The following is a 24,877-nucleotide window of genomic DNA, read 5'->3' as shown; positions in this document are numbered from 1 at the left end:
AAAAGACAAAAAGGAAAAAAAAAAAAGATGTTGATTGTCATCCTGTGGATTCCAAATGTAGGACTCCCTTGAGAATTTCTTATCAGGGCTGATCTTGTGGTGGTGAGTTCCTGCAGTTTTTGTTTGTCTGGAAAAGACGCTATTTCTTCATTTCTCAAGGACAGCTCTGCAACATGTAGTAGTAGTCTTGGCTGACAAACTTTTTCTTTTGGTACTTTGAGTATTTCATCCTGTTCTTTCCTGGCGCATAAGAGTTATGCTGAAAAATCTGTTAGTTTAATGGGGATTCCCTTATAAGCGGCTTGACATTTTCCTCTTGCTGTTTTTAGAGTTCTCTCCTTGTCTTTGACTTTTGACAACTTAACTAAAGTGTGTCTAAGAGAGGAACATTTTTGGCTTAATCTGTTTGGGGATCTTTGAGCCTGTTGGATCTAGATGTGCATACCTCTCTTAATACTTGGGAATTTTTCAGCTATTATTTCAATAAATAGATTTTCCATGCCTTTTCCTTTCTTCTCCCCTTTCAGATCACCCATAATTCAGATATTTGTATGCTTAAGGTTGTCCCATAGATCTTTTAGGCTTTCTTCATTTTTAAAAATCTTTTCCATATTTTTCTTGTTCACCTGAGTTATTTCAAAAAACCTGTTTTTGAGTTAATCTAGTCTTTCTTCTGCTTGCTTTAGCCTGTTGCATAAGCTCGTATTTGTATGCTTTATTTTGTTTAATGAATTCTTCATTTCCAAGAGTTCTGCTTGGGTCTTTCTTAACATCTCTTTCTCTTTGTTGAATCCCTCCTTCAGATCCTTGATTCTTTTTTTTCATTCATTGTTTTTTTAATCTGAGTTTTCTTACATCTCACTGAGTTTCCTTATAATTATTGTTTGCAATTCCTTCTCAGGCATTTCATAGATTTCCTTTTCTTTGGGGTCTGCTAGTAGAGAATTATTGTATTCCTTTCAAAGTGTCTTTTTTTTTCCCCCTTCATATTTCTTGTCAGCACCACGCTCACCCAGTGAGCTAACCGGCCATCCGTATATGGGATCCGAACCCGTGGCCTTGGTGTTATCAGCACCGCACTCTACCGAGTGAGCCACAGGCCGGCCCCCCCTTCATATTTCTTGTATCCCTACATGGATGTCTGGGTATCTGGTGGAACAGTTACTTCTTCTGATACTCTGGAGTAGCTTTAGAGGGGAGAGACTCCCTCCTGTAGATGTGCTCTATAGTGACGTATATATATATTTATATATATATATATACACGTATGTATGTATATATTTATATATATAGTTGGGTAGGGAGATTTAGGTTTGGTTCTGGGTAGATGCAGTAATGCAGTCTCTGTGATTACTTCAACTATATTCAGTGTTGCAATTGTCTGTGAGTGCCTATTGGCCTAGGTGCTGGAGTGCTCAGGAGTTCCTTGCTGAAATGAGTGAGAGTGGAATGTGTTGTTGAGGTTGGGGTAAGGTCTCAAGCTCTTGGGATAAACATGGGGGTACCCTGCCAATCCTTGGCTGAAGTGAGTGAACCTGGGCAAGCTCACTGGTGCCCTGGTCAGGATCCCATGTCCTTTATATATGCACTGGTGGGTGAGGGGGGGTCTCAGCACCTTCTCAGCTTAAATGGGTGACCCTGAGTAGGATTTCTAGGGGGTCAAAATTATGTCTTTTGACTTCTGGCTCACTGGTGCCCTGGTCAGGATCCCATGTCCTTTATATATGCACTGGTGGGTGAGGGGGGTCTCAGCACCTTCTCAGCTTAAATGGGTGACCCTGAGTAGGATTTCTAGGGGGTCAAAATTACGTCTTTTGACTTCTTCAGCACCTTCTCAGCTTAAATGGGTGACCCTGAGTAGGATTTCTAGGGGGTCAAAATTATGTCTTTTTACTTCTGAGTGAGGCAGTGAGGTACTAAGCAGCTCCTCAGCTAGAATGGGGCTTTGGGCTGGGCCTAAAGGAAGCAATAGGGGTTCTCTGCAGCTGAAGTGGGTGACACTGAACAAGATTGCTGAGACTGTAGATGGGACCCTGTGCCTTCACAGATGCTGGAGTGCTCTGTAGTTTCACCATTGCAGTGGGCCACTCTGGGTGTATTCTCGGGGTTTGGGGTTATGCCCGTGCACTCTCAAGAGGGAAACTGGGTTGCTCTTTTGTAGCACCATTGTCTGAGTGTGCCACTTTAGGCAAGGTGTTAGTAGTTTGGGCTGGGACCCTTCACCCCAAAGAGGAATGCCGGGTTACTCTCTAGCTACTCTGCTAGAGTGGGTAATTATGGGTAGGGTCTCTGGGATCATGGGTAGGACCCTATATCCCCAAGAAAGATTGTGAGTCTTTCTACAGCTCCTCAGCCAGAGTAAGCAACTCTGAGTAAGGTTTTTGTAGTTGTGGGCAGGACCTTCCACTCACAAGAGAGGTGCTAGTGTTCCCTTCAGCTGCTCAGCTGACATGGGCTACTCTGGGCAAGGCTCCTGTGGTCATGGGCAGGCTTCTGTGACCCCAGTAAAGGTACTGGGTCCCTCTGAGGTTCCTCAACTTTTGTGAGCTCTCCCACATGAGATCACTGGGGCTGTGGGCAGGACGGAGCTCCCCAGAGAGATGCTGTGTCCAGAAGCCCTGGGAGGGCTCACTGGTGGTGCAAGCAAGATTCTGTGCCCCTGAGAGAAGTGTGTGAGCCTCCATATGCTTCCTGCTGGGATGCACAGATCTTTACTGGTCCACTGGCAATTCAGTGCAGCTGTGGGAGTTGCAAGGGTGCTTAACCAAGAAGTGCAGGGCCACAGGAGTGCAGAAGGCTCTAAGTTGGCTTTCTGGCTCTGGAAAGTACATGACCAACCCTCTCTGTCATGAAGGTGGCCCCTTGCTGCACTGGAGTCTCTGTTCCCAGGGTGCCAAATGTCATGTGGAGACAATAACAGCATAATGATGGTGCCTCTGGGCTGTGGAAACCCTCGGACTCTTGGACACCAGAGCAAAGTGTACTCAGGTGTTGGTTCTGACCCCCAGTTTGCAACCACTTGAGCAGCTTGGGACCAGGGGTTTAGGAGTGGCTCAATGTGAACTACCTCACTGAATCATTGCAGTTGTGTGGGCTCCTAGCAACACGCCAAACCAGGCATGTGTCTCTCAAGGGCAGCACAACTCCCCTGTGACTTGCACCACACAGCTGTGGTGCCATGCTCCCTCACCTTCCTCCTGTAGGCAGAAATTCCTCCTGGGTCCTTACCATTCCCATTTGGGGAATGGGATCACAGAGGCCAGGAATTTTCTTCCATTCTCTATATGGCTATCCTGAGTTTCTCTGCTCACCAGTGTCTCTGCTACTTGTTTGATGTGTTTCAGTTCTCTCTTTTAGTTATTTTTGTCCAAGTGTACTTATGTATTCCTTGTTTTTTCTGCTTTTGCAAGAGAGGCAAGCAGTGGATCTTTCTTAAATCAGTTCTTTGATAATAATGACCTTTTTCTCTTAAGTCATAAGAATTTTTGTAATTCTTTCTTTTGATTCTTTGAAACCTATTAATTTAATAGATAATTTATTAATGGAAAGAGTACTGTATCTTAAAACTTTGTTTTACTTTTCAGACATCTTGCAGAAACAAATTTTATCCTGTGGATGTTCTACAGATGTTCATTTTGTCATTTTTTTAGTGGTAGTCCTTTTCTTTTTCCTTTCAAATTTAAAACATGGGAGATAGGCTTGTATTAAAAGGGAGTTTACTATTATTTGAATGGAAAATTATCCAATGTAATCTGCTGAAAAATCACATTGCTTGGATATTGAGAAAAACAGCTGGATTTATATTCTTTTTCAAGTTTCTTAAATTACGTTTTGCAAGTTTGGTAGCTCCTATCATCAGTCTAAATACTTAAAGAACAGTTCTCCAGAGATATTTTTATCAAGTGGTCCTGTTCATATATTGATTTGAATTGTAGAATTAGAGTATAGAGAATATCAAATGCTGATTCTTCCCTAGTAAAGAAATCCATTTAAAACATAGTTCATGGACATTTAAGAAGCAATTGAGAATCTCTCCCTCCCCTACTTAGAAAAACTGTCAAACTCTACTTGGATTTCACTTTCCTAAGCCATGATTCAAAAGTAGCCCCATACAGAAAGCCAGGATTTTCATGTGACCCACCTCTCTTACAGACTTAGAGTGACATCACTAAGGTAGCGGAGTAGAGAATCCCCAACATTACCCCTTCCCCACAAGAAATGAATTAACAACAATTAAAGAACAAAATTTCTATACCGAAATCACCAGAACTTGGGGGAAGAGAAGGAGAGACCCACTAAGCCTGCAAAGGTGTGGAATGCCATGTCAGGTGAGAGGAAGGATCACTTCAGTCAGTCCCAGCTGCTCCCCAAATCTAGCATGTCACAACAGACAGAGTAGTTCTCAGGAGTCTTTAAAGTCAGTGCAGTGCTATTTACAAGAAGCTACTTGGAACTTGCAAATGTGCAAGAGTTATCCTGTGCCCACCTAGGTGGGAGGGGCCACAATCAGCAGGAGGAAAGAACCAGTTAAGAGGGTTCCATCCTCCCTGCCCCGCAGCCTGCACAGCACTGTTAGCAGAGTAGGCCACTGGACCTACTGTCTCTGAAGTGACAGGAGAGATTGGAGGTGGGTGTTCAATCTGACCAGTTGTCTGTGAGTCTTTGTGGAAGACACACCCAAGGCCTACTGCATGAGAATTATTTGGAGTGCTGGGGGCACTGGTGTGCCAGGGGTGCATTGACACATAATATTGGCAGGTAATCTTTGTCTCAGTCAGTATAGGCATCACACATTGGAGATTCGCCAGCACCACAGCTCTAGTAGACACAACTGGTGGGTAAGGTTCAATCCTGGACTGGATTTTATTCACAGCAGAGATTTTCTTATGGAGTCTTGTAACCCAAGGTAACTAAAAGGACAGCGATTAAATTCTGGTTTGTGTGGTAAGTCTTTTCCAGAGTGAAACAATGGCAAAGCAGTGCTTTGTTCAAGTACAGTGTTCAAATCCCAGTTCCTACAATAATTCTTCCCATGCCCATGTGTGAACATTAGAAAAGCAAGTTAGTTTTAGTGCAGTGTTTAAGTGGTGGTGGTTGCTATTAATCCTCCACAAAATGGGAAATACTGCAGACCAGAGATAAAGTTCTGGTATTGAACAGTAAAGATCTAACACCACCAAAGAACACTGCAAATTTGGAAGAGGTGGCCATATTCTAGAATGCATAAGCGTCAACTTTAAGACATAAAATCCTCCACAAAATGGGAAATACTGCAGACCAGAGATAAAGTTCTGGTATTGAACAGTAAAGGTCTAACACCACCAAAGAACACTGCAAATTTGGAAGAGGTGGCCATATTCTAGAATGCATAGGCGTCAACTTTAACACATAAAGATCAAGATTGAACAGAGAAATATGACATACAAAAAAAAAAAAAAACCCAAAAGAGCACCAGACTGGACCCAGAAGAAAGGCAGATTCATGAAATCGGAAATGAAAAAGGACACATTACAGAAATAGAAAGGATCATAAGAGACTACTACAAGCAACTGTATGCGAACAAACTGGAAAACCAAGAAATGGGTAAATTCCTGGACACATACAACTTACTGAGGTTGAATCACGAAGAACTAGAAAACCTAAACAGACCAATAACAAGTAATGATATTGAAGCAGTAATAAAAATCTCCCAACAAAGAAAACCCCAGAGCAAGATGGCTTTACCATCGAATTTTATGACATTTAAAGAAGACCTAGTACCAATTCTTCTCAAACTCTCCCAAAAAATTGAAGAAGAGGAAATACTTCCAAAGTCATTCTGCAAGGCCAACATTAACCCTATACCCAAACTGGAAAAAGATACACCAGAAAAAGAAAAGTATAGACCAATATCTCTAATGAGCTTAGATGCAGAGATCTTCAACATAGTACTAGAAAACAGAATCCGACAGCACCTTAAAAAGATCTTTCACCGTGATATAGTGGGATTCATTGCAGGGATGCAAGAATAGTTCAACATGTGCAAATCAATACGTATGATACATCACACCAACAGAATGAAAGAAAAAACCATATGATTATCTCAGTAGATACAGAAAAAGCATTTGGTAAAATCCAACATGGTATAAAAATAGACAAATAGACCAATGGAACAGAATAGAGAGCCCAGAAACAAGCGTATGCACTTGCAGCCATCTGATTTTAGACAACAGTGCCAAGAATATACAGTGGGAGAAAGGACAGCCTCTTCAATAAATGGACCTGGAAAAACTTGATATCCACATGCAGAAGATTGAAACTAGACCCCATCTCTCACCAAAAATACACAAAATCAACTCAAAATGGATTAAAGACCTGAATTTAAGACCTGAAACTATCAAACTGCTAGGTGGAAACATAGGGAAAACACTTCACCAAATGGGAGTGAGCAGCACTTTTTTGAACCAAACTACCAAGGCACAGTCAACTAAAGCAAAAACAGACAAAAAGTACTACATCAAACTAAAAAGCTTCTGCACAGCAAGGCACACTATCAACAAAATGAAGAGGAAACCTACAGATTGGGAGAAAATGTTTGCAAACTACACATCAGACAATGGGCCAACATCAGATATATATATAAGGAACTCAAAGAATTCAACAGCAGAAAACAAATAACCTAATTAAAAAATGGGCAGGGGACCTGAATAAATATTTCTAAAAGAAGACATACAAACGGCCAACAAGCACATGAAAAATGCTCAACATCACTACTCATCAGGAAAATGCAAATTAAAAGCACAAGGAGATATCATCTCAACCCTGTTAGCATGGCTCTATGAACAATACAGTAAATAACAAATGCTGGCTTGGATGTGTATAAAAGGGAACACTTGTACATTGTTGTTGGGAATGTAAATTGGTACAGCCATTGTGGAAAATAGCATGGAGGATCTTCAGAGAACTAAAAATTGATCTATCTACCTTAGCAGCCCAATTATTTCACTATTGGATATATATGCCCAAAGGAAGTGAAATCATAACAGAAAGACACCTGTACTCCCATGTTCATCCCAGAGCTATTCACGGTAACAGAGATGGAATTGACCCAAATGCTCATCAACAGATGAATGGGTAAGACAACTGTCGTATGTATACACAATGGAATGATATTCAGTTATAAAAAGAAATGATATCCTCTCGTTTTTAGCACTATGGATGGAACTCGAAACCATCAGGTTAAGTGAAATATGTCCTGTACAGAAAAATACCTCATGACCTTACTCATATGTGGGATGTTAAAACAACAACAACAAAAGTGTTTCTCATCAAAGTCAAGAGTATAGTAATTGTTACCAGAGGCCAAAAGGAGAGGTTGATGGGGTTTAGGAGAAGGGGTGAGTTAATGGGAACAAAACTATGCCATCTACCCTATGTGAATCATTATGCGGTATATACACGTTCATGGAAATAACACACAGTACCCCACAAATACATATAAGTAAATGTTAAAATAGTTTTTATAAGAAGCAATTGATAACCTTGGAGATTTTGTTGTTCAATTCTTTTTCTGCCAGATCAGTAGTATGAAATTTAGAATGTTAATAAAATACTTGTCCGAAGTCATTCAGTTTGCTTATTGAAAGAGCTTCCACTCAAACCCAGTTTTCATAAGTTCTCATGCTGCTGCTTATGGTAGCTCTTTTCTGTATGAAGTGCTGTCTCCTATAGTTTTTGATTAGATTTAACTTTGACTTTAATATTTGAGTTTCATGTTATTTCAGATTATTTTAAATTAATAAAATCAAAATTTTTCAATTATATGATATGTTTAGAGATGTATTTTTTCAGGAATAAGAGTTAGCCTCAAGATAGAATCATAGTTTAGATTTAGTAAATCATAATAGCACACCTATATAAGGGAAAAAAGTTAAATTTTATTAATAGATTTTTTTCTATTACTTTAACTTTTATACTTTCCATTAAAATATCTAGGAGAAACAATCTGATGTTTAAGGAATCTTATGAGGAGTTTGCCTTGCAGTTTGTTTGTTTCTTTTCCCCAAATGTGTCTTACTTTTTTAAGGCACAGCCAGTGTCATTATCCCCTTGCAGTATGTAAAAAATACATTTTCTTTTGAATCCATGTCTTCTGTTCATTATAGATACAATAACTATGCTTCAGACCTTATTTTTTCCCAATTTTTTACTGTGCTCATGTATATCTGTAATTTGACTAGTCTTCATTTGTCAATACCTGTTGATTTGAAACACTTAAAGGAAGGCTTAGAGAAAGGATATCAAAAGCAATTTATGTCCTTTTTAGATTTTTCTAGTGCCCAGATATTCATAATGAGTGTAAGTCCTAGTAACCATCTCAACAATTCCAATAATGTGGGGGGAAAAAAACTTTATTTGTAAAATTTGTCCAGTGATATACAAAGATTCTTTTGTTTTGAGAGCCTCTGAATTTCAAAGAAAGAAAGAGATCTGCTTTAGAATCATTATTTTTTTAGATAGGAATGGCTGCTGCTTCTATTTTAAGTTTGATGCAGCTCACTATTTTATATTAGTAACATTGCGTCTTTTTGAGATCTCTTCGATTATTGTAATTAAGAATTAAAAGCTTTTGGTATTAGTCATAATTTTATCCAGAAATGGTCATTTTTTAAATTTGTGTTATGAAAGAACCAGGTGTTGGAACAGTTCTAATTTGTGTCCCTTAGATGTGGGAAAATAACTCATTTTCACCAACTGTTTCTCAGCCAGATTTATCTGCTACACTATATGCTGATATCATGCTATAATTAGAGTCAATCAAGACAGAATGAACCAACTCTCTGTGGCAGAACCCTATAAAAATATCAATTTCTTTCTGGGTCAGCTCTGGCTCTTTGTTTTTATTCATTAGAGCAACTTCATTATTTTCTGTGTAAGAGTATTTTAAGTGGAAATTCTGTCATTACCTTGTCCTGCTTGTGGTAAAGAATATACAAATAACTGGTAAGAGAGTACAAAGAGAAGTTTGAAAGATAAGGATAGGGAAATGAGCTTTAGACTATTTCCAATTATTTTTTTCTTTTGGGGGGTTTTTTGGTATAAACTTTTCTTTTGATTTTGAACTTGAATATGTGTTTTGTTTTTGCTTTCTAGGTGATGGGAATTGCAGTGATACTAGAGGCTTAGAAATTGCTATAAAGCATCGTGTTGATGATGCACTCACTTCAAAACTTCCAATGTTTTACTTGGTCAACAGACCCCATATTAGTTTAGTACCCTCTGCATATCCTCTTCAAACAAACTTGGAATATAAATTCCTGAGTCTGAATTGGGCGCAGGGGGATATTTCTTTGGAGATTGTTGATGGTCTAAGTGGGAAGATCACTGAAAGGTTAGAATTACTAATTTCTTTAAAAATTATATATTACTTAAGCGAAAAGACGTTTTTATTGAACTTTTTAAATTATTTTTTTGGTACCAGTCTTTGAATTCTGAATGACAATAATAATTGTTATCATTAATTGAATGTAACTATGTTGCAGGCATTGCAGTAATGAAAAAAAATTTTTTTATGATGAAAAGACAGGCCTGGAGAAATTATGTAGCTTACTGAAGTGGTTGAGCTGGCATTCAAACCCAAGGAACCTGGCTCTAGAAACTTTGTTTCTCCAAGTGTCACTTGATGACCATTAGCATTAGAATCATATAATTTGTTTTCATAATTCACTTTCTTCTACTGAATCTGAATTTATGGGTTTGGGCTCAGGTTTTTTTATTTTTATTTTTTTAATATGGTCTCAGAAATATTACTTATGCATACTTAAGTGTGAGAGTACCATGTTATACTGCCTCCTTAAAATGACCCTGTAGGTTGGGTGGTATTGTTTTTCTTTTACAGATAAAGAAAATGAGATTCAGCCTAGGTTAAATGTCTTGCCTAAGGTCACCCAAATAGTAAGTGACACAATTAGAATTCTTATCTGGGCATTTTATTTCCAAAGCCCTTGTTCTTAACCATAATACTTTATGCCTTCTAGTTATTTCTTTATAATATACCTGCCATTCATTATCAAATAAAACTAAAACTTTTCTTTTAAAATGAATATACATTAATACTGAGGCAATGAATAATGTTAAAAATTTAAATGCTTTAAACTGCTTTCTTTTAAAGGACAGATTTAAACGAAGGGCAGCATACAAATGTTTCTTGCTATGAACTCAGCAAAGCATAACAGTGATTATTTCAGCTAGAATGAATTAATACTATTTGTGCTTTTGATAAGATAAATGTGTTTTACTGTTAATGTGTTCAACTCTATGTATATACAAAGAAAACAGGTCTTCCATAAAAGACATTAAAAAACTGTTAGCTGAAAACATATAAAATAATGGCATAAGAAAGATGAAATTAATAAATGTAAAATAAGCTTAACTTACGTATTGTGGCCAAACACTTGCCAAGTGATTATAAACAAAAAGAAAGCAGAAGATGTAATTTAAATATTAGACAAGGTGTAATTCAGCCCCAAAAGCATTACAATATGACAAAGAAGGATACTTTAGCAATATATGTTATATATCTCTGTTGCTTTGTGTTGCTTTGCCCCCCACGGATTTGTCACCCCACTTCCCCTGGGGGATGGAGACGCAGAGGATTACTCAAAGCCTATCTCTTCTGAGCAGTGAGAAGTCCCGAAGTGGTTAACTTCCCTGGGACCCTCCAGCCAGGGGCAACCCTTCTTTGGGAAATTAACACCCAATTGGAGTTCTCTTCCTGCATTTATTTTCCAGACCAGGAAGTTACAGGAAGAGAACATAGGTGGGGTTATAGTTTAACAGTATAGCCTGGTAACTTTCAGTGAAACAAGCCAGATGACATTCCAGCAGACAATTAAGTGATCTTACACCAATTTCTCAGTATCTTTACATAATAATCAGTAAGTAGTCTGTCTTTGAGCCAGTAACCTGCTGTGCCACAATTCATATCTTGCAACAAAGACTCACTAGCCTGGGGAAGATTTCCTCTCATTGCAAGGTCAATATTTGAAACTGTAAGGCTTTGGAAAACCAGGCCCTGTGAAGTATATATGCTCTATAGTATATTCTACATCTCCCCCATTTTATTTATTTAAAAGAAAAAGAAAAAGCTATCAGGTTGGCACAGTTAAGACAAAAGCATTTAAAGCAAAGTTAGTATCATTTAGCAAGGCAAGTCTTTTTAATTTAATTCAGGTGAGGACTGATGATATCTTCACTCACTGCAGCTGCAAAGGCATCAATTCAGGTGCTGTGAATTGGGTGTAATTACCAATTGTTGAAACTCCGGAAAGGGATTCTGCTCCGTATAGTAGTTGATTCTGAGTTCAAAGAGTTTGTAATTATTAGTTCACCTGCCCAGGACATTACTGTTTTCAAAGCATCTAGTCTTTTGTAAAATTTTTGATTAGTTACGAGTCTTTTGTTTAAGAACAGGTTGTCTCATCCAAGTAACAAACACCCTCTTTAAGGCCAGGAAAATTTAGAGAATTGCTTTTGCAGAGAGGATGTCATTTCCTTTATGACCAAGGCATTCCTCATAAAAGCATTGATGATCAATATCTTGATTGAAAAGGTTTTACTTTTCTTTGCATTAATCTCTCAGGGTTGGGAAGGCTCTTTCCCAGGTGGTGATAGAAAGAATCATCTCAGCTCACTTTCTTTCTGTGATCTTTCCCACTTTGCCAGGAATGCTGTTTCCCAGGTTGTGTTTTGTCCCACATGGGGGGGGGGCGGGGGGAGATGAACAGCAGAATGAAGCAGCAGTGAGGCCAAATTTAGGCAACATAAAAGAGAGGTCAGAACTTAGAAATGAGACATGCTATCTTGTATCCAAAGTTTTAAATTATATCCTGTTATAAAGAGAGAGAGTTAATTTTCATTGAACTTATAAAAATAGCCACATTGCCATAATAATCATAAGGATACTTAAAGTTATTAAATTTGGGGAGGAGATCAAATAGGGAGAAAACAAATATTTTTACTTCCGTTTTAAATAACATTTTACCAAACTGTTTTTGGTTATAGATAGCTGAAGAGAGAGGGAGAGTTTTCTTACATTTGGAAAAACATTAGAACCAGCAGTGTTTTAAAATAAGGAAACTGTAAAAAACCATAATTCTTTTTAATTAGTTTACCAACTAACTTTTGTTGTTTGAACTTTGTGAACAATTTCACAAACCCATCAGTTTCTTCATTAGAATTTTGGAACTTCAGTTTAAAGCTGTGAACTCAAAGTTTGTCAGAAACTGTACCAACGAGAGTTTTTCATGAAATATTTGAAGACATAACATTTTAAAATTATAATTAAACCAAGATTATGACCAGTAGCATTTATATCAAGACACAGATATTTAAGTACCTTACAAGATTTTGGAACACATATCCATAACACCTTCAGTACTGACAATGCTTTCTTTCCCATATAGTCCAATTTATTAAATAAGCCAATTAGTTCTGATACATCTTTTATATATCCTTTGAGAAACTTCAGGGCCCTTGGAATTCCTCAAGGTTATTTTAAACTTTCAGAATTTCATGTTGGAAAGCTTTGTTAAATATCAAAAGGCTTAAAACATTTAGTTGAATAAAATCACTAATTACCACAAAAAATAAAACCAAAGTGACAAAGGGTTTTAAAGGCAGAGAGCACAGAACTTATCATGATAAAACACGAAGTAAGCTCCCTAGGCCAGTTAACTAAAAGACAAAGAAAACCTTTTACAATTTTTTAATAATAGCAGTTAAGTTTTTTTTTTTTTTAAAATAAAATCCGGTTCTTCATCGCAGGACAGCAAATTCTAACCCTGTATTAGAATACTTTTGACATTAATTTTTAGAAAAACTCACACATAATTTGTTTTTAAATACAGTTAATGTTTTTACTGTAAAACCCTCTTAACAAACTTATCTACATAAACCATTATCAAGACTTACTTAGACATTGTTTTTGTCCTATACTTCCTACTTTTTAAATAGCCAGTCATTTTACTCTAGAACAAAAATACACTGTACCAGATGGTTTCTCACATAAAAATTATTTTTCCTTTTCTCTAGCCCCTCCAACCATAACCATATCCCCACATCCATAGCCTTCTTTAAATCACCTCCTTTTTACATACTTGTTTCTTTTTTATCAATCTTAAATTGGCCTAATTTGTCTAAAAATTATATATAAAAAGGTTTTTTTTTGTATTTAGTATTTTTTGGTTTTGGCAGGGTTTACAACTTAAAAGCCTCTAGCAAAGACAAATGTAGTCCTGTTTGATTTAACCCAGGCAACAATGTGTATTGATAAGAACATTTTTATACATTCAGGTTAGTAAATAGGCATCCATTTATCAGAGCAAATTATACAAAGCCCAGTTTGAGTTTTAGCTATATTTACCAAATACATATTTTATGGTTTTCCAGCCAAAAACATGGTGTATTAGATCTATACCCTTATCAGTTAATGTTAACTAGGACCTATGCAATATTTGGCATAGGTTTCTTTTCACTATCCATTTTAGGTCCCAGGTTTCAATGTGGCATTTACAGCCAAGTGGAATCCAGAGAAGCAGAGGGCAGTATTCACTATCTATGTCTAAAAGACATTGTTTCTCCCAGCATGGCCAGGAGGCAGAGCTGAGATAACAAGGAGACATAGTGACCTAGAGACAAATTTAGGTAAAAGGTTTGAATCAAATTTTAAAAATATATTTATCAAAACTTCAGAAGATTTAAGTCACGTGAACTTGAAAAGTATACTTATTTAATGAGCACGCATTAATTATAAGCCAATTTGGTATCTTGCACATAAAACAGTTACACAAACAGACATGAACATATAGACATAACATACATCTTACACACACATATATGCAGACATAAACAACTAGAACAAACAAAGATCTTACAGGTTTTGTTCAAGATGTAATAAAAAGCTCACTAGTAAAAAGGACAGTCAGGTTTAGATTGTGTTATTTCCAAGAGACTTATTGGTGAGCTCACCCTGCCTTAAAGAAAGCAAGATAACAAATTTACATTGTAAAGCAAAGTATGCAAACCTTTTCAAGAAGATGCAGAGAAGATTTTCTTCCCTTAAGAAGATAGCATAGAATTCTACCATAGAATTTTGTGAAGAAATACATAGATGAAACTAGAAGATAATTTAGAAGTCTATTTAAAGTAACCAAGTGGATGCCAAAAAATTGGAAACCATCTAGTTAAACAGGTAGATTTTAGGTTAGTTTTTGTTTCTCAAAAGGGTTAGTGAGCTCAGGAGCTGAGCCACCAATCAGAGATGAAACCATTTGACTCTTGAGGTTTTTAGGAGAAGAGCAGTAGACCCCAAAGGGGTCTGATTGGCCCCATGGCTGCTTTTCTTCATAAAACTCCAGAGTCTTCACAGAAAAAGAGTAGCACATGCAGTTAAGAAAAGAACCACTGCTTTTAAGAGAAGAGAGAAGCATAGTGCAGATAAAAAAAAAAAAAAAACATGCTCAAACAATACCAACACTGTAAAGAAATATTAACTTCCTTTACTTTAGATTGTCCAATTTAAAGTTTTCTCAGTCACTGGCAAAGATTAAGTTTTATCCTTTTTAGGTGACATAAACATGTCTTAGTTTTTGTTAAGGTCTTGGATAGGTCTCAGAGCGACTTGACTTAGATTCCTAGTTGTTAGGTGGGAAACCTTAATGAGACCCATTGCATAATTAACCAGTGACCAATTTGTTCCCAAATTTTTATGTTAAGTCTCCCTTCCTTGAGGTATCAAGGACATGGTTGTTTAATATCCACTAACAGTTTAACAAGCTGCCATTCAGTTACTTACAGCCTGCTGCTTTAAGGAAACATTGGAGTTGTAATGTATGTTCAGTCTCCCCTTTCATTAATGAATTATCCATATTTTAAAAGTAAAGAAAATGAAAAAATATCTCCGGGGTTGAAAAGACCTAACTTTGACCTGCTGCAGGCGTGCAATCGCTAATCGAAAGCCACCTGTGATTCCCTTACTGGGGTGTGTCTCCCTTATTAGGGACTCCCTTGCCGGGATGAATCGGACGTCCTATTCCTCTCCAATGCTTAGTAGGTCAGTCTCTGATCTGTGGAGAATGTCCTCACACGGGGCACCATTTTGTTGCCTTGTGTTGCTTCACCCCCCACTGCTTTGTCACCCCACTTCCCCTGGGTGATGGAGACACAAAGGATTATTCAAAGCCCATCTCTTCTGAGCAGTGAGAAGTCCCGAAGTGGTTAACTTCCCTGGGACCCTCCAGCGAGGGGCAACCCTTCTTCGGGAAATTAACACCAAATTGGGCTTCTCTTCCTGCATGTGTTTTCCAGACCAGGAAGTTACAGGAAGAGAACATAGGTGGGGTTATAGTTTAACAATATAGCCTGGTAACTTTCAGTGAAACAAGCCAGATGACCTTCCAGCAGACAATTAAGTGATCTTACACCAATTTCTCAGTATCTTTACATAATAATCAGTAACTAGTCTGTCTTTGAGCCGCAACCTGATGTGCCACAATTCATATCTTGCAACAAAGACTCACTAGCCTGGGGAAGATTTCCTCTGCTTGCAAAGTCAATATTTGAAACTGCAAGGCTTTGGAAAACCAGGCCCTGTGAAGTACATATGCTTTATAGTATATTCCACATATCTCTGATGAGATTTATTTATAATTCACAGGAAAGACCAGAACAGTTACAAATATCTGTGCAGCAAGTAACATAGTATCAACATTCATAAAGAAGAAATTACAGAAGATGAAGAAAAATAGAAACTACTAATAGAGAGAATAATTAACTTCTTTTAGTTCACAGTAGATCTAGTGGACAAAACAGTAAGCAAGAATGTAGCTATTTTAAATAACAATAAGGTAGATTTGATTAATGTATTTAAAACTCTGCACCATAAAAATGTATACCTGCTTTTCAGGAACCTACAGAATGTTGGCAAAAAATCAACCATATGTTAGGCCACAAAGAAAATCTCTAATTTCAAAAAGTAAAAACAATACAGACAATATTCTCTGATTATGAGGAGATAAAACTATAAATAACAAAATCAGAATACTAGAAGCTGCTTTCACTGGGAAAAAAGTTCTTTGACTCCTGGCTGAAGGGGGAGATAGAAACTGAAATTGCATAATAAGGAGAAAACAGTAATATTAAAAGCATTACATATCAGAACTTGTAGTATATACAGTTAAACAAAACTTAATGGAAAAGTCATAGACTTAAATGCTATATCAATGAATAATGGAAATAAATTAAGCAGAATGAAGGAATAAATACACTAGAAATGTAAAGGAAAGGGCTTAGAAAACAGAAAAAGGCAAAATTAATTATAAAAAGCTGACTGATTTCATATAAAACAATAAACAAGGGAGTAATAACTCAGAAACAGAAAATTAAGCAAATCATAAGAGGCTACTTTGTACAAACATGCAGATATATTTTAAAACCTGAATGCAGGGCTGACCAGTTCATTCAGTTGGTTAGAACACAGTGTTATAACACCAAGGTAAAGGGTTCTGATCTCTGTACTGGCCAGCTGCCAAAAAAAAAATAGCCTGAATGAAATGGATAAATTTCAAGGATAAATTCCAAAATTGGTACAGAAGAGAAAAATCTAAACATTATTCTTATGAGAAAGTTATCAACAAGGTGCCATAACTTTTCCTCTAAGAAGGCACCATTCTGAGGTATTTCAGAGGAATTTTATAAGCCTTTAAGTAGTAGATACTTCCAGTGCTATCTAAAAAGATGGAAACCATTCAAATACTTTTCGTGAAGCAAGTATATCATTGATACTTAAACCTGGTAAAAGATTGCTGGTGCCCCCCCACCCCACCCACGACACACACAATAGTTATACAATAGTTATCCAAACTCATATCCAAGAAAAATTGCTAAATGAAATAGTAAGAAGCAGAATCTAGCAGCACATTAAAATAACAATATATTTTAAACAGCAGTACCAATTGGCATTTTTTTCTAGGAATGTAAGGATAATAACATAATAGAAATAATACCAGATTAGAAAGTGTTATTAATATAATTTGTCCTATTAATTGATCTAGGGGAAAATACCATATGTTTATGTCTATAAATTTTAGGAAGGTATATAATGCAGCTCTACAACTATTTTAAATAAAGATATTTAATAAAAAGGGAATATTTAGACAGTTTTGTTATAGAATAAAATAATTTTTATTAGTCCAAAAATATTATCATGATTGACGGTGAAGTGTCAGAGGGATTCCTACTAACATTCAGAACAAGACATGATTGACTACTGTTATTGCTGTTTAACATTTTACTGGAGGCATTAATACATTTGGACAGGAGAATGAAATGAGAGATGTAAAATATTGGAAAGGATGAGGTAAAACTACCACTCTTCAAAGATGACATTATTTATACTTGAAGAGCCCAAGAAAAATAATCAGAAAAACCACCACAACAAAAGTTTCATGGTAGAAAATTAAAATATAGAGATCAATAGATTTCACACAAATGAGCGTATGTTACTTGATGCCATGTATAAACTACCTCAAAACTTAGTGGCTTAAAACAACCACCGTTTATAGACGGTCCCCTATTTACAATGGTTTAACTTTGATATTTTCAACTTACTATGGGTTTATTGGGACATAACCCCATCTTAAGTCAAGCATCTGTATTATTACTAGCAAGTTCTTGGGTCAGCTGAACAGTTCTGGATTTGGTTGAGCCTCTCCCATGCTTCTGGGGTCAGCTGTGGATCAGCTAAAGGTCAGTTTGGCTGATCTTAGAGGAACAACAGAGCTCTGGCTCATGTATTCTTACCCTTTTGTAGGTTTGTCTCAGCAGGCTCACATGGCAGATGCAGGGGTCCCAAAAGAATAAGAACACAAAGCCTCTTGAGGACTGGACTCAGAACTGGCACACTCTCTCTTCTATTTGTGAAAACAAATCACAAGGCTAGCACAAATTCAAGGAAAGGGAAAATCAGCCATGCCTATTGATGAGAGGAACTGAAATGTCACATTGTAAAGAGCATGGAGACTAGGAGAAATGAAGGATTTCGGCAATTTTTGTAATCTATCACAAGAACAACTATTGAGAAAATATAATGAAGGGGAAGTTACAATAGCAAAAAGATTCATAATACAAGGACTCATTCTTCTTAAAAACGCAGACAATTATACATCTTCATGCACATACATGCACATGTATGAGTATATATGGAGGTTTGTGAAGTGAGTTTTTATGTTACTTTTTTATTGAGTTAAAATTTACATGCAGGGAAATTCACTGTACAGTTTCATGAGTTTTGACATGTATGTACCTGTGTAACCATCACCCAGTCAAAATGCAGCATGTTTTCACCATTCCAGAAAGTATATCCATTCTCTCTTTCTGTAATCCCTGGTAGAATTAGTGTTTTAATTTGTATCACTATAGATTAATTTTCCTTCAAACAATAGAAATGTTCCAAATACCAGTCTTCTGCATTAATTTTTGATGTGATGCTATAATTACTTAAACTTTAAGAAATAAGCTTAAGAAAGTAATTAAATATACAGTGAAGGTCAAGAGTTTAGATCTCTGTATTGGCCAACTGCCAAAAAAAAAAAAAAATACCAAAAAGAAAAAGAAAGTAATTAAATATACAAGGTACTTTTTATGCGTAAAAATTTACTATATACACTATAAATGGGATCAATAAATATTTGTAGATTTTGTGTTGATTTGAATCCCTACAGTTGCAAGCATAAATTATTGAATAATGATAAGTGAATGTTTCATCCTTTCTACTTTAGTTCCCCATTTAAAAGTGGTGTGTCAATGGCAAGTCGGCTTTGTAAGGCTGCAATGTTAAGTCGATTTAACCTGCTTGCCAAAGAAGCTAAAAAAGGTTTACTTCAAGCTGATACATATCATGCAGCTAAGGTAAGTCCTTAAAGGAATGAAGTTGATCATAGAAATAAAATTTAAGACAATAATGTAGTTTTATGATGACTGTACGTAGCAAAAATTTGTTGAATAGTTCCTGAGTATAAGATATTGTCATGTAATGGTAAAACTAATTTTTAAATGAATGTATCAGAAATTGGGTATGGAGTAAACGGTCTGAAGAGATAAGGAGAAAAAAATAATAAACAAATAAATAAAGAAAGAAAAGAAATTGGGTATGAAAATAATTGTGGCCACTCAAAATAGCTACTTCAGTATGGTATATACTTACTTTGACAGGATTGCTCAAAAGCTGCTATGTCACACCCAGGGAAACAGAATGGTAATAAAATTTCTTCTATATATGACATTAATTGTGCTAACTATAGAATGTTAAGTATTACCACATAAATTAATTTTCCTATCTTAAAGATGCGAAAAAGCTTTAATTTCAGCATCTGGTTTGGACCTGATTTAGGAGGTGATATAGATAGCCATTTTGTCTCTTTAAAAATATTTGTTTTTTCATACAAGCACAAAGTACGTTTATGTAGAAAATTTGGAAAATTTTTAAAAATACAGAAGAAAAATATTACTTGTATTCCCACCTACTATTCAGAGATAATATTCTTAATCTTTTAATGTAAGCATGTTATTTCAGTTTCTTCTCATGTATGTATATATTTGTTTGTGTGTGCATGTATTTTAAAATTTTAAGAACATACTGGATATGTTGTTTAATCTACTTTTTTCATTCAGTGTAATGTGACATAAACATGCTTCCATGTTGCCATTAAATATAAATTGTCTTTAATAAGCTTAATTTTAATTATGATACAGTGTTATATGGAAGCCTCTTAATTTAACTAGCACCTTAATGTTCAAACTGTAGAATTCCAATGGATGTGTGTATGCAACACATTTTTTTTTTTTTTGCTCACATATTTTTAAGTATAAAACCTTATCTAGACAATTTCTGGTTTGGCACCTTAATGTTCAAACTGTAGAATTCCAATGGATGTGTGTATGCAACACATTTTTTTTTTATTGCTCACATATTTTTAAGTATAAAACCTTATCTAGACAATTTCTGGTTTGGGTGGCATAAAGATTGCAAATCTTCTCTATAAAAACAAGTATAAAACTGGACAAAATTGTCAAAAACAGCCTTTCAGAACTCTGGAAATTGACAGAAGACAGAAAAACACTGAAAAGTATATTCTGAAAAAATTACTAGAACTTTGGGTAAGAATAACAGGTGTTTATTTATGGCCTCCTTGACAGGGCTGTGTGCATTCTCTCTCCTTCCTTTTCGCTAGTTGGAATGGCAAGAACTGTGTTTTACCAGAGTGAGGTTGCCATCAAAAGCTACAACTTTCTTGCTAGAGGGAGTGGACTTCATTTGAGGCAAGGGATGAAAATGTGTGGTTTTGTCAACTTAAAGTGCCAAACTGTCTGATGGAATTGAATGGGAAATCTGGTACTGGGAAGTCTAGTAGAGATCCAACTTTGCAGTCCTGGTTGGAGGCAAGTGGTTGACCATCCAGCAATTTAACAGGGAGATTTTGGAAATGAGAGAGCCATGAAAGGGCTGAGATAAATTCTCCATGTTTGTCTGGCTGACTGAAAAACTATACACTCTTGCAGGAGAGACCCATGAGAGTCCAGTGAACAGTAACAACCAAGGGATACTTGAGAACTGACTGCAACTTTAAATACACTCTTCCATGCACAAATTGATCAGAAGAAGGTGGAAGCTTTATAGGTTTAATGTTTTTGAGCACAACCTCTGCTGAAATGACTTACTTATTATTAAGCTATTCAGTTACAGGGTAACAACTAGGAAGCCAGGCTAAAGCATAAAAATAAAAAAACAAGGCAAAGACAATAGTAGCTGCAAACCATGGTGAAGACATGTCACAATTTAAGCAAGCTAATGTAAAAAAATAAAACCTTAGAAAAATAAAACAGAATCCAGAATTGTGACAGTATATTATCTACAAAATCAAAGTTTCAACCAAAAACAATGAAATATGAAAAAAACAGGAAAGTGCAACTCATACTCAGGAAAAATAACAATCAGTAGAAACATTCTGAGTGGGTACAAATGTTGAATATAACAAAGACTTCAAAGCATCTCTTATATATATGTTCAAAGTATTAAAGGAAAATATAATGTTTAAGTAAGTATGCAATCTCAGTAGACAAATAGAAACTTCAAAAAAGAACCAAATGGATATTCTAGGGTTGTAATAGTATATAATAACCGAAAATGAAAAATTCTCTAGATGGGCTTAACATACATTTGAGATGGTGGAAGAATCAATGAACTTGTAGGCTGATAGAAATTATTCCATCAAAGAACAGAATGAAAATAGATTGAATAAAAATGAACAGAACCTCAGAGATTTATTAGAATTCTCAAGAAATGAAAACTACAAACCAGTATATCTCATGAATATAAGTATAAAAATCCTTAGTAAGATATTGAGAAAACCAATTCAGCAACTTACAAGGATTATATTTCATGACCAAGGAGGTTTATACTAGGAATGCAGGGTTGATTTGACATCAGAAGATTATTTGATATAATACACTGTGTGAATAAATTCAGGTTCAGTACCTACATAATTATCTCAAAAGATGTACAAAATGCATGACAAAGTCAAACACTCATTTGCAATAAAAACAGTGAAGAAATGAGGAATAGAAGTGAACTTCATAAAAGGCATCAATGAAGAAGCTACTGTTGACATTATACTTAATAGAGAGAGTGAATATACCCTTCCACACACAAGATTGGGGAAGAAGGCAAGAATGTCTGCTGTCACCTCTTATATTCACTGTTATTTTGTAGGTCCTAGCCACTGCAGCAAATCAAGAAAAAGAGGTAAAAAGTAATCATACTGGAAAGGAAGAAGGAAAAAAAATTATTCCTAAATAATCTTGTAGGCAAATATCCTTTGGAATTTACCAAAACAAACAATTATGCAGCAAATCAAGAAAAAGAGGTAAAAAGTAATCATACTGGAAAGGAAGAAGGAAAAAAAAATTATTCCTAAATAATCTTGTAGGCAAATATCCTTTGGAATTTACCAAAACAAACAATTAGATCTAATGTAAATTTAGCAAGGCCATACAGTATAAGAACAATATAGACATATAAATTGTATATCTATATACTAGGAATGGACACTTCAGAAATAAAACTGAGAAAACAGTTTCATCCACAATAGCACCAAATTTGTACATATATGTACACACACACACTTACGAATAAATTTAACAAAAGAAGCACAAGACCTGTACATTGGAAATGATGAAACATTGCTGGGAGATTTGAAGAAGACCTGAGTAAATGGAGAGATGTACTGTGTTCATGGATTGGAAAACAATATTGTTAGTATGTCATTTTTTCCCGAATTAATCTGTAGCTTCAATGCAAAATAAAAATCCCAGCAGGCTTTTGTGTAGAAATTGACAAGCTGACTGTAAAATTGATGTGGAAATCCAAAGGACATAGAAGAGCCAAAACAATTTTGAAAAGAAAGTTGGAAAACTTACCCTACCTAGTTTCAAAACTTACTATAAAGCCGCAGTAATTAAGGCAATGTATTGTTATAATGGTAGACATACAGAACAGTGGAACAGAAATAAACCTGTACATATATGGTCGATTTATTTTGTACAAGCATGTCAAACTAATACAGTAGAAGAAACAATAGCCTTCACAAATGGTGCTGAAATGGTGAGATATATGTGGGGGTAAAACAGAAAATTAACTTAGATCCTTATGCCAGTCATACATAAAGACTAATTCAAAATGAATGTTAGATCTAACTGTGGAAGAGCTAAAACTATAAAAATTCTAAGTGAAATATGAGAAAATATTTACATTCTTAGGGAAAGATTTTTTTAGATATGACATCAAAAATGTAATTCATAAAAGAAAAGAAATCATTTGACTTCGAAATTTAAAACTTACTCTTCAAAAGTAATTATTAAGAAAATGAAAATACAAGCCAGACTGGGAGAAAATACTTATAAATCATACATCTGACAAAGGACCTGGATCCAGAATATGTAAAGAACTCTTACAACTCAATAATAGGACAAACAATCCGATTTTTTAGAGTGGCAAAGAATATATACAAGTGACTAATAAACACATAAAAGATGCTCAACCTCACTAGTCATTAGGGAGATGACAAATCAAATCCTGAGATACCTCTGCTCACCCACTGAAATCCAAAAGATTGACCATACCAGATGATGTTGAGGATGTGGAGAAACTGGAATTCTCACATTTTTCTTACAGAAATGTAAAATGGTATGACCACTTTGGAAAACAGTTTGGCATTTTCTTATGAAGGTACACTTAGCATGTACATTTATCATGTAATCCAGCAATTCCACTGGGTATCCGGGAGAAACAAAAACTTATGTTCACACAAAGACTCATATATGTATGAATGTTTATAGCAGCATTATGCATAATAGCCAAAAATTGGAAACAATTTAAATGTTTACCAGCTGGTGAATGCATTAACAAAATGTGATATATTCATACAATGGACTATTAAGCAGCAATAAAAAAGAACAAACTGGTGACACACTAAACAACTTGAATGAAAACATCATGCTAACTGAAAGAAGCCTGACACAACAGAATACATGTTGTGTTAAATAATTTTTATGAAGTTTCTAGAAAAAGAAAAACTCTAGAAACAGAAAGTAGATTTGTGGTTGCCTTGGGGAAGGCCAAGCCCAGGAATACAGATTGACTGCACATAGGCACAGTGGAACTTTGGATTTGTTTTACAGCCAGACTATGATGGATTTGTTTTACAACGGGACTGTGGTGATATTTGCATACTTAAAATTTATTTAAAAACATCAAACTGTATGCTTACAATGGGTGAATTTTACTGTTTGTAAATTATACCTTAATAAAACTGGCTTTTTAGAAGTTAATCTATATGTTCATTTATAAAAAATGAAAATACACCAAAATATGAATGATAGTTATCTATAGTTTTGGGATTACAGGTACTTTTTATTTTCTCCTCTATATTTTCTCTATTTTCCAAATTTTTATAGTAAGTATGATTACTCTTTTAATTAAAAGTGTTGAAGAAAAATTGCCTTCTAGAAGTGTTGGGAAGAAAAGATTAGCTTAAAAAATATATAGAAAAAATAGGAATTCAAAAAGATTTTTATTAATTTTTTAAAATGTCAAGCTAAAGAAACAATATTAGGGTTACTTACTCTTCATAGATCAAGTTCTGCCTATTTTCTGTAATTCAGTTTTTTTTTCCTCTCTAGCGTATGTCTGCCTCCTATCAAGAAGCTAAATCTTTGTTGAAATCCTACTTACAGCAACATGGGTATGGTTCCTGGATTGTGAAATCTCCCTGTATAGAGGAATTTAGTGTGTGAAACAGGCAATCCATTGTCATATTAAAAATCTTTTTTGCTGTATTTTGACTAGTGAAAATGTTTCTAAAATATTGGTGGTTTTCACCTTTTAAAATCAGTCTTGCAACAGCAATGTCCAGAGATTGCTGAAAATTTGTAAATGTTCATGTCAATTTATATTCAAACATAAAGGCTGTATTTTGACTAGTGAAAATGTTTCTAAAATATTGGTGGTTTTCACCTTTTAAAATCAGACTTGCAACAGCAATGTCCAGAGATTGCTGAAAATTTGTAAATGTTCATGTCAATTTATATTCAAACATAAAGGGTTTTTTTTAGAGACATAAAACCATTACCCTTCTTATAGTTTAAAAGAGAATTCATTTTCTTTTAAGGTTTTGCATTAAAGCTCTCCATACAACTACAATATTTGACATTGTGTCTGGGTATCTCAATTTTTTTTTTAATTAAAAATTGGAATCCAATAATAAAAATAATTTTTATTCATTTG

General features: G+C 35.4%; 1 protein-coding gene across 1 annotated transcript in view; it reads left to right on the top strand.

Annotated features, from left to right (window-relative positions):
* Positions 1 to 24,435, top strand: part of LOC103610011 (adenosine deaminase domain-containing protein 1) — a 47,152-nt gene extending 22,717 nt beyond the window's left edge. The window contains exons 6-8 of the mRNA XM_008594252.1: positions 9,133 to 9,370; positions 18,816 to 18,945; positions 24,274 to 24,435. Coding sequence (XP_008592474.1) covers positions 9,133 to 9,370; positions 18,816 to 18,945; positions 24,274 to 24,387 — 482 coding nt within the window. The 3' untranslated portion in view covers positions 24,388 to 24,435. The remainder of the gene's footprint in view (positions 1 to 9,132; positions 9,371 to 18,815; positions 18,946 to 24,273) is intronic.
* The last annotated feature ends 442 nt before the right edge of the window (positions 24,436 to 24,877 follow it).

Source organism: Galeopterus variegatus, unplaced genomic scaffold (assembly GCF_000696425.1).
Source record: "Galeopterus variegatus unplaced genomic scaffold, G_variegatus-3.0.2 Scaffold10464, whole genome shotgun sequence".
In the NCBI taxonomy this organism is placed as follows: domain Eukaryota; kingdom Metazoa; phylum Chordata; class Mammalia; order Dermoptera; family Cynocephalidae; genus Galeopterus; species Galeopterus variegatus.
This window is presented reverse-complemented; position numbering and strand designations above follow the sequence as displayed.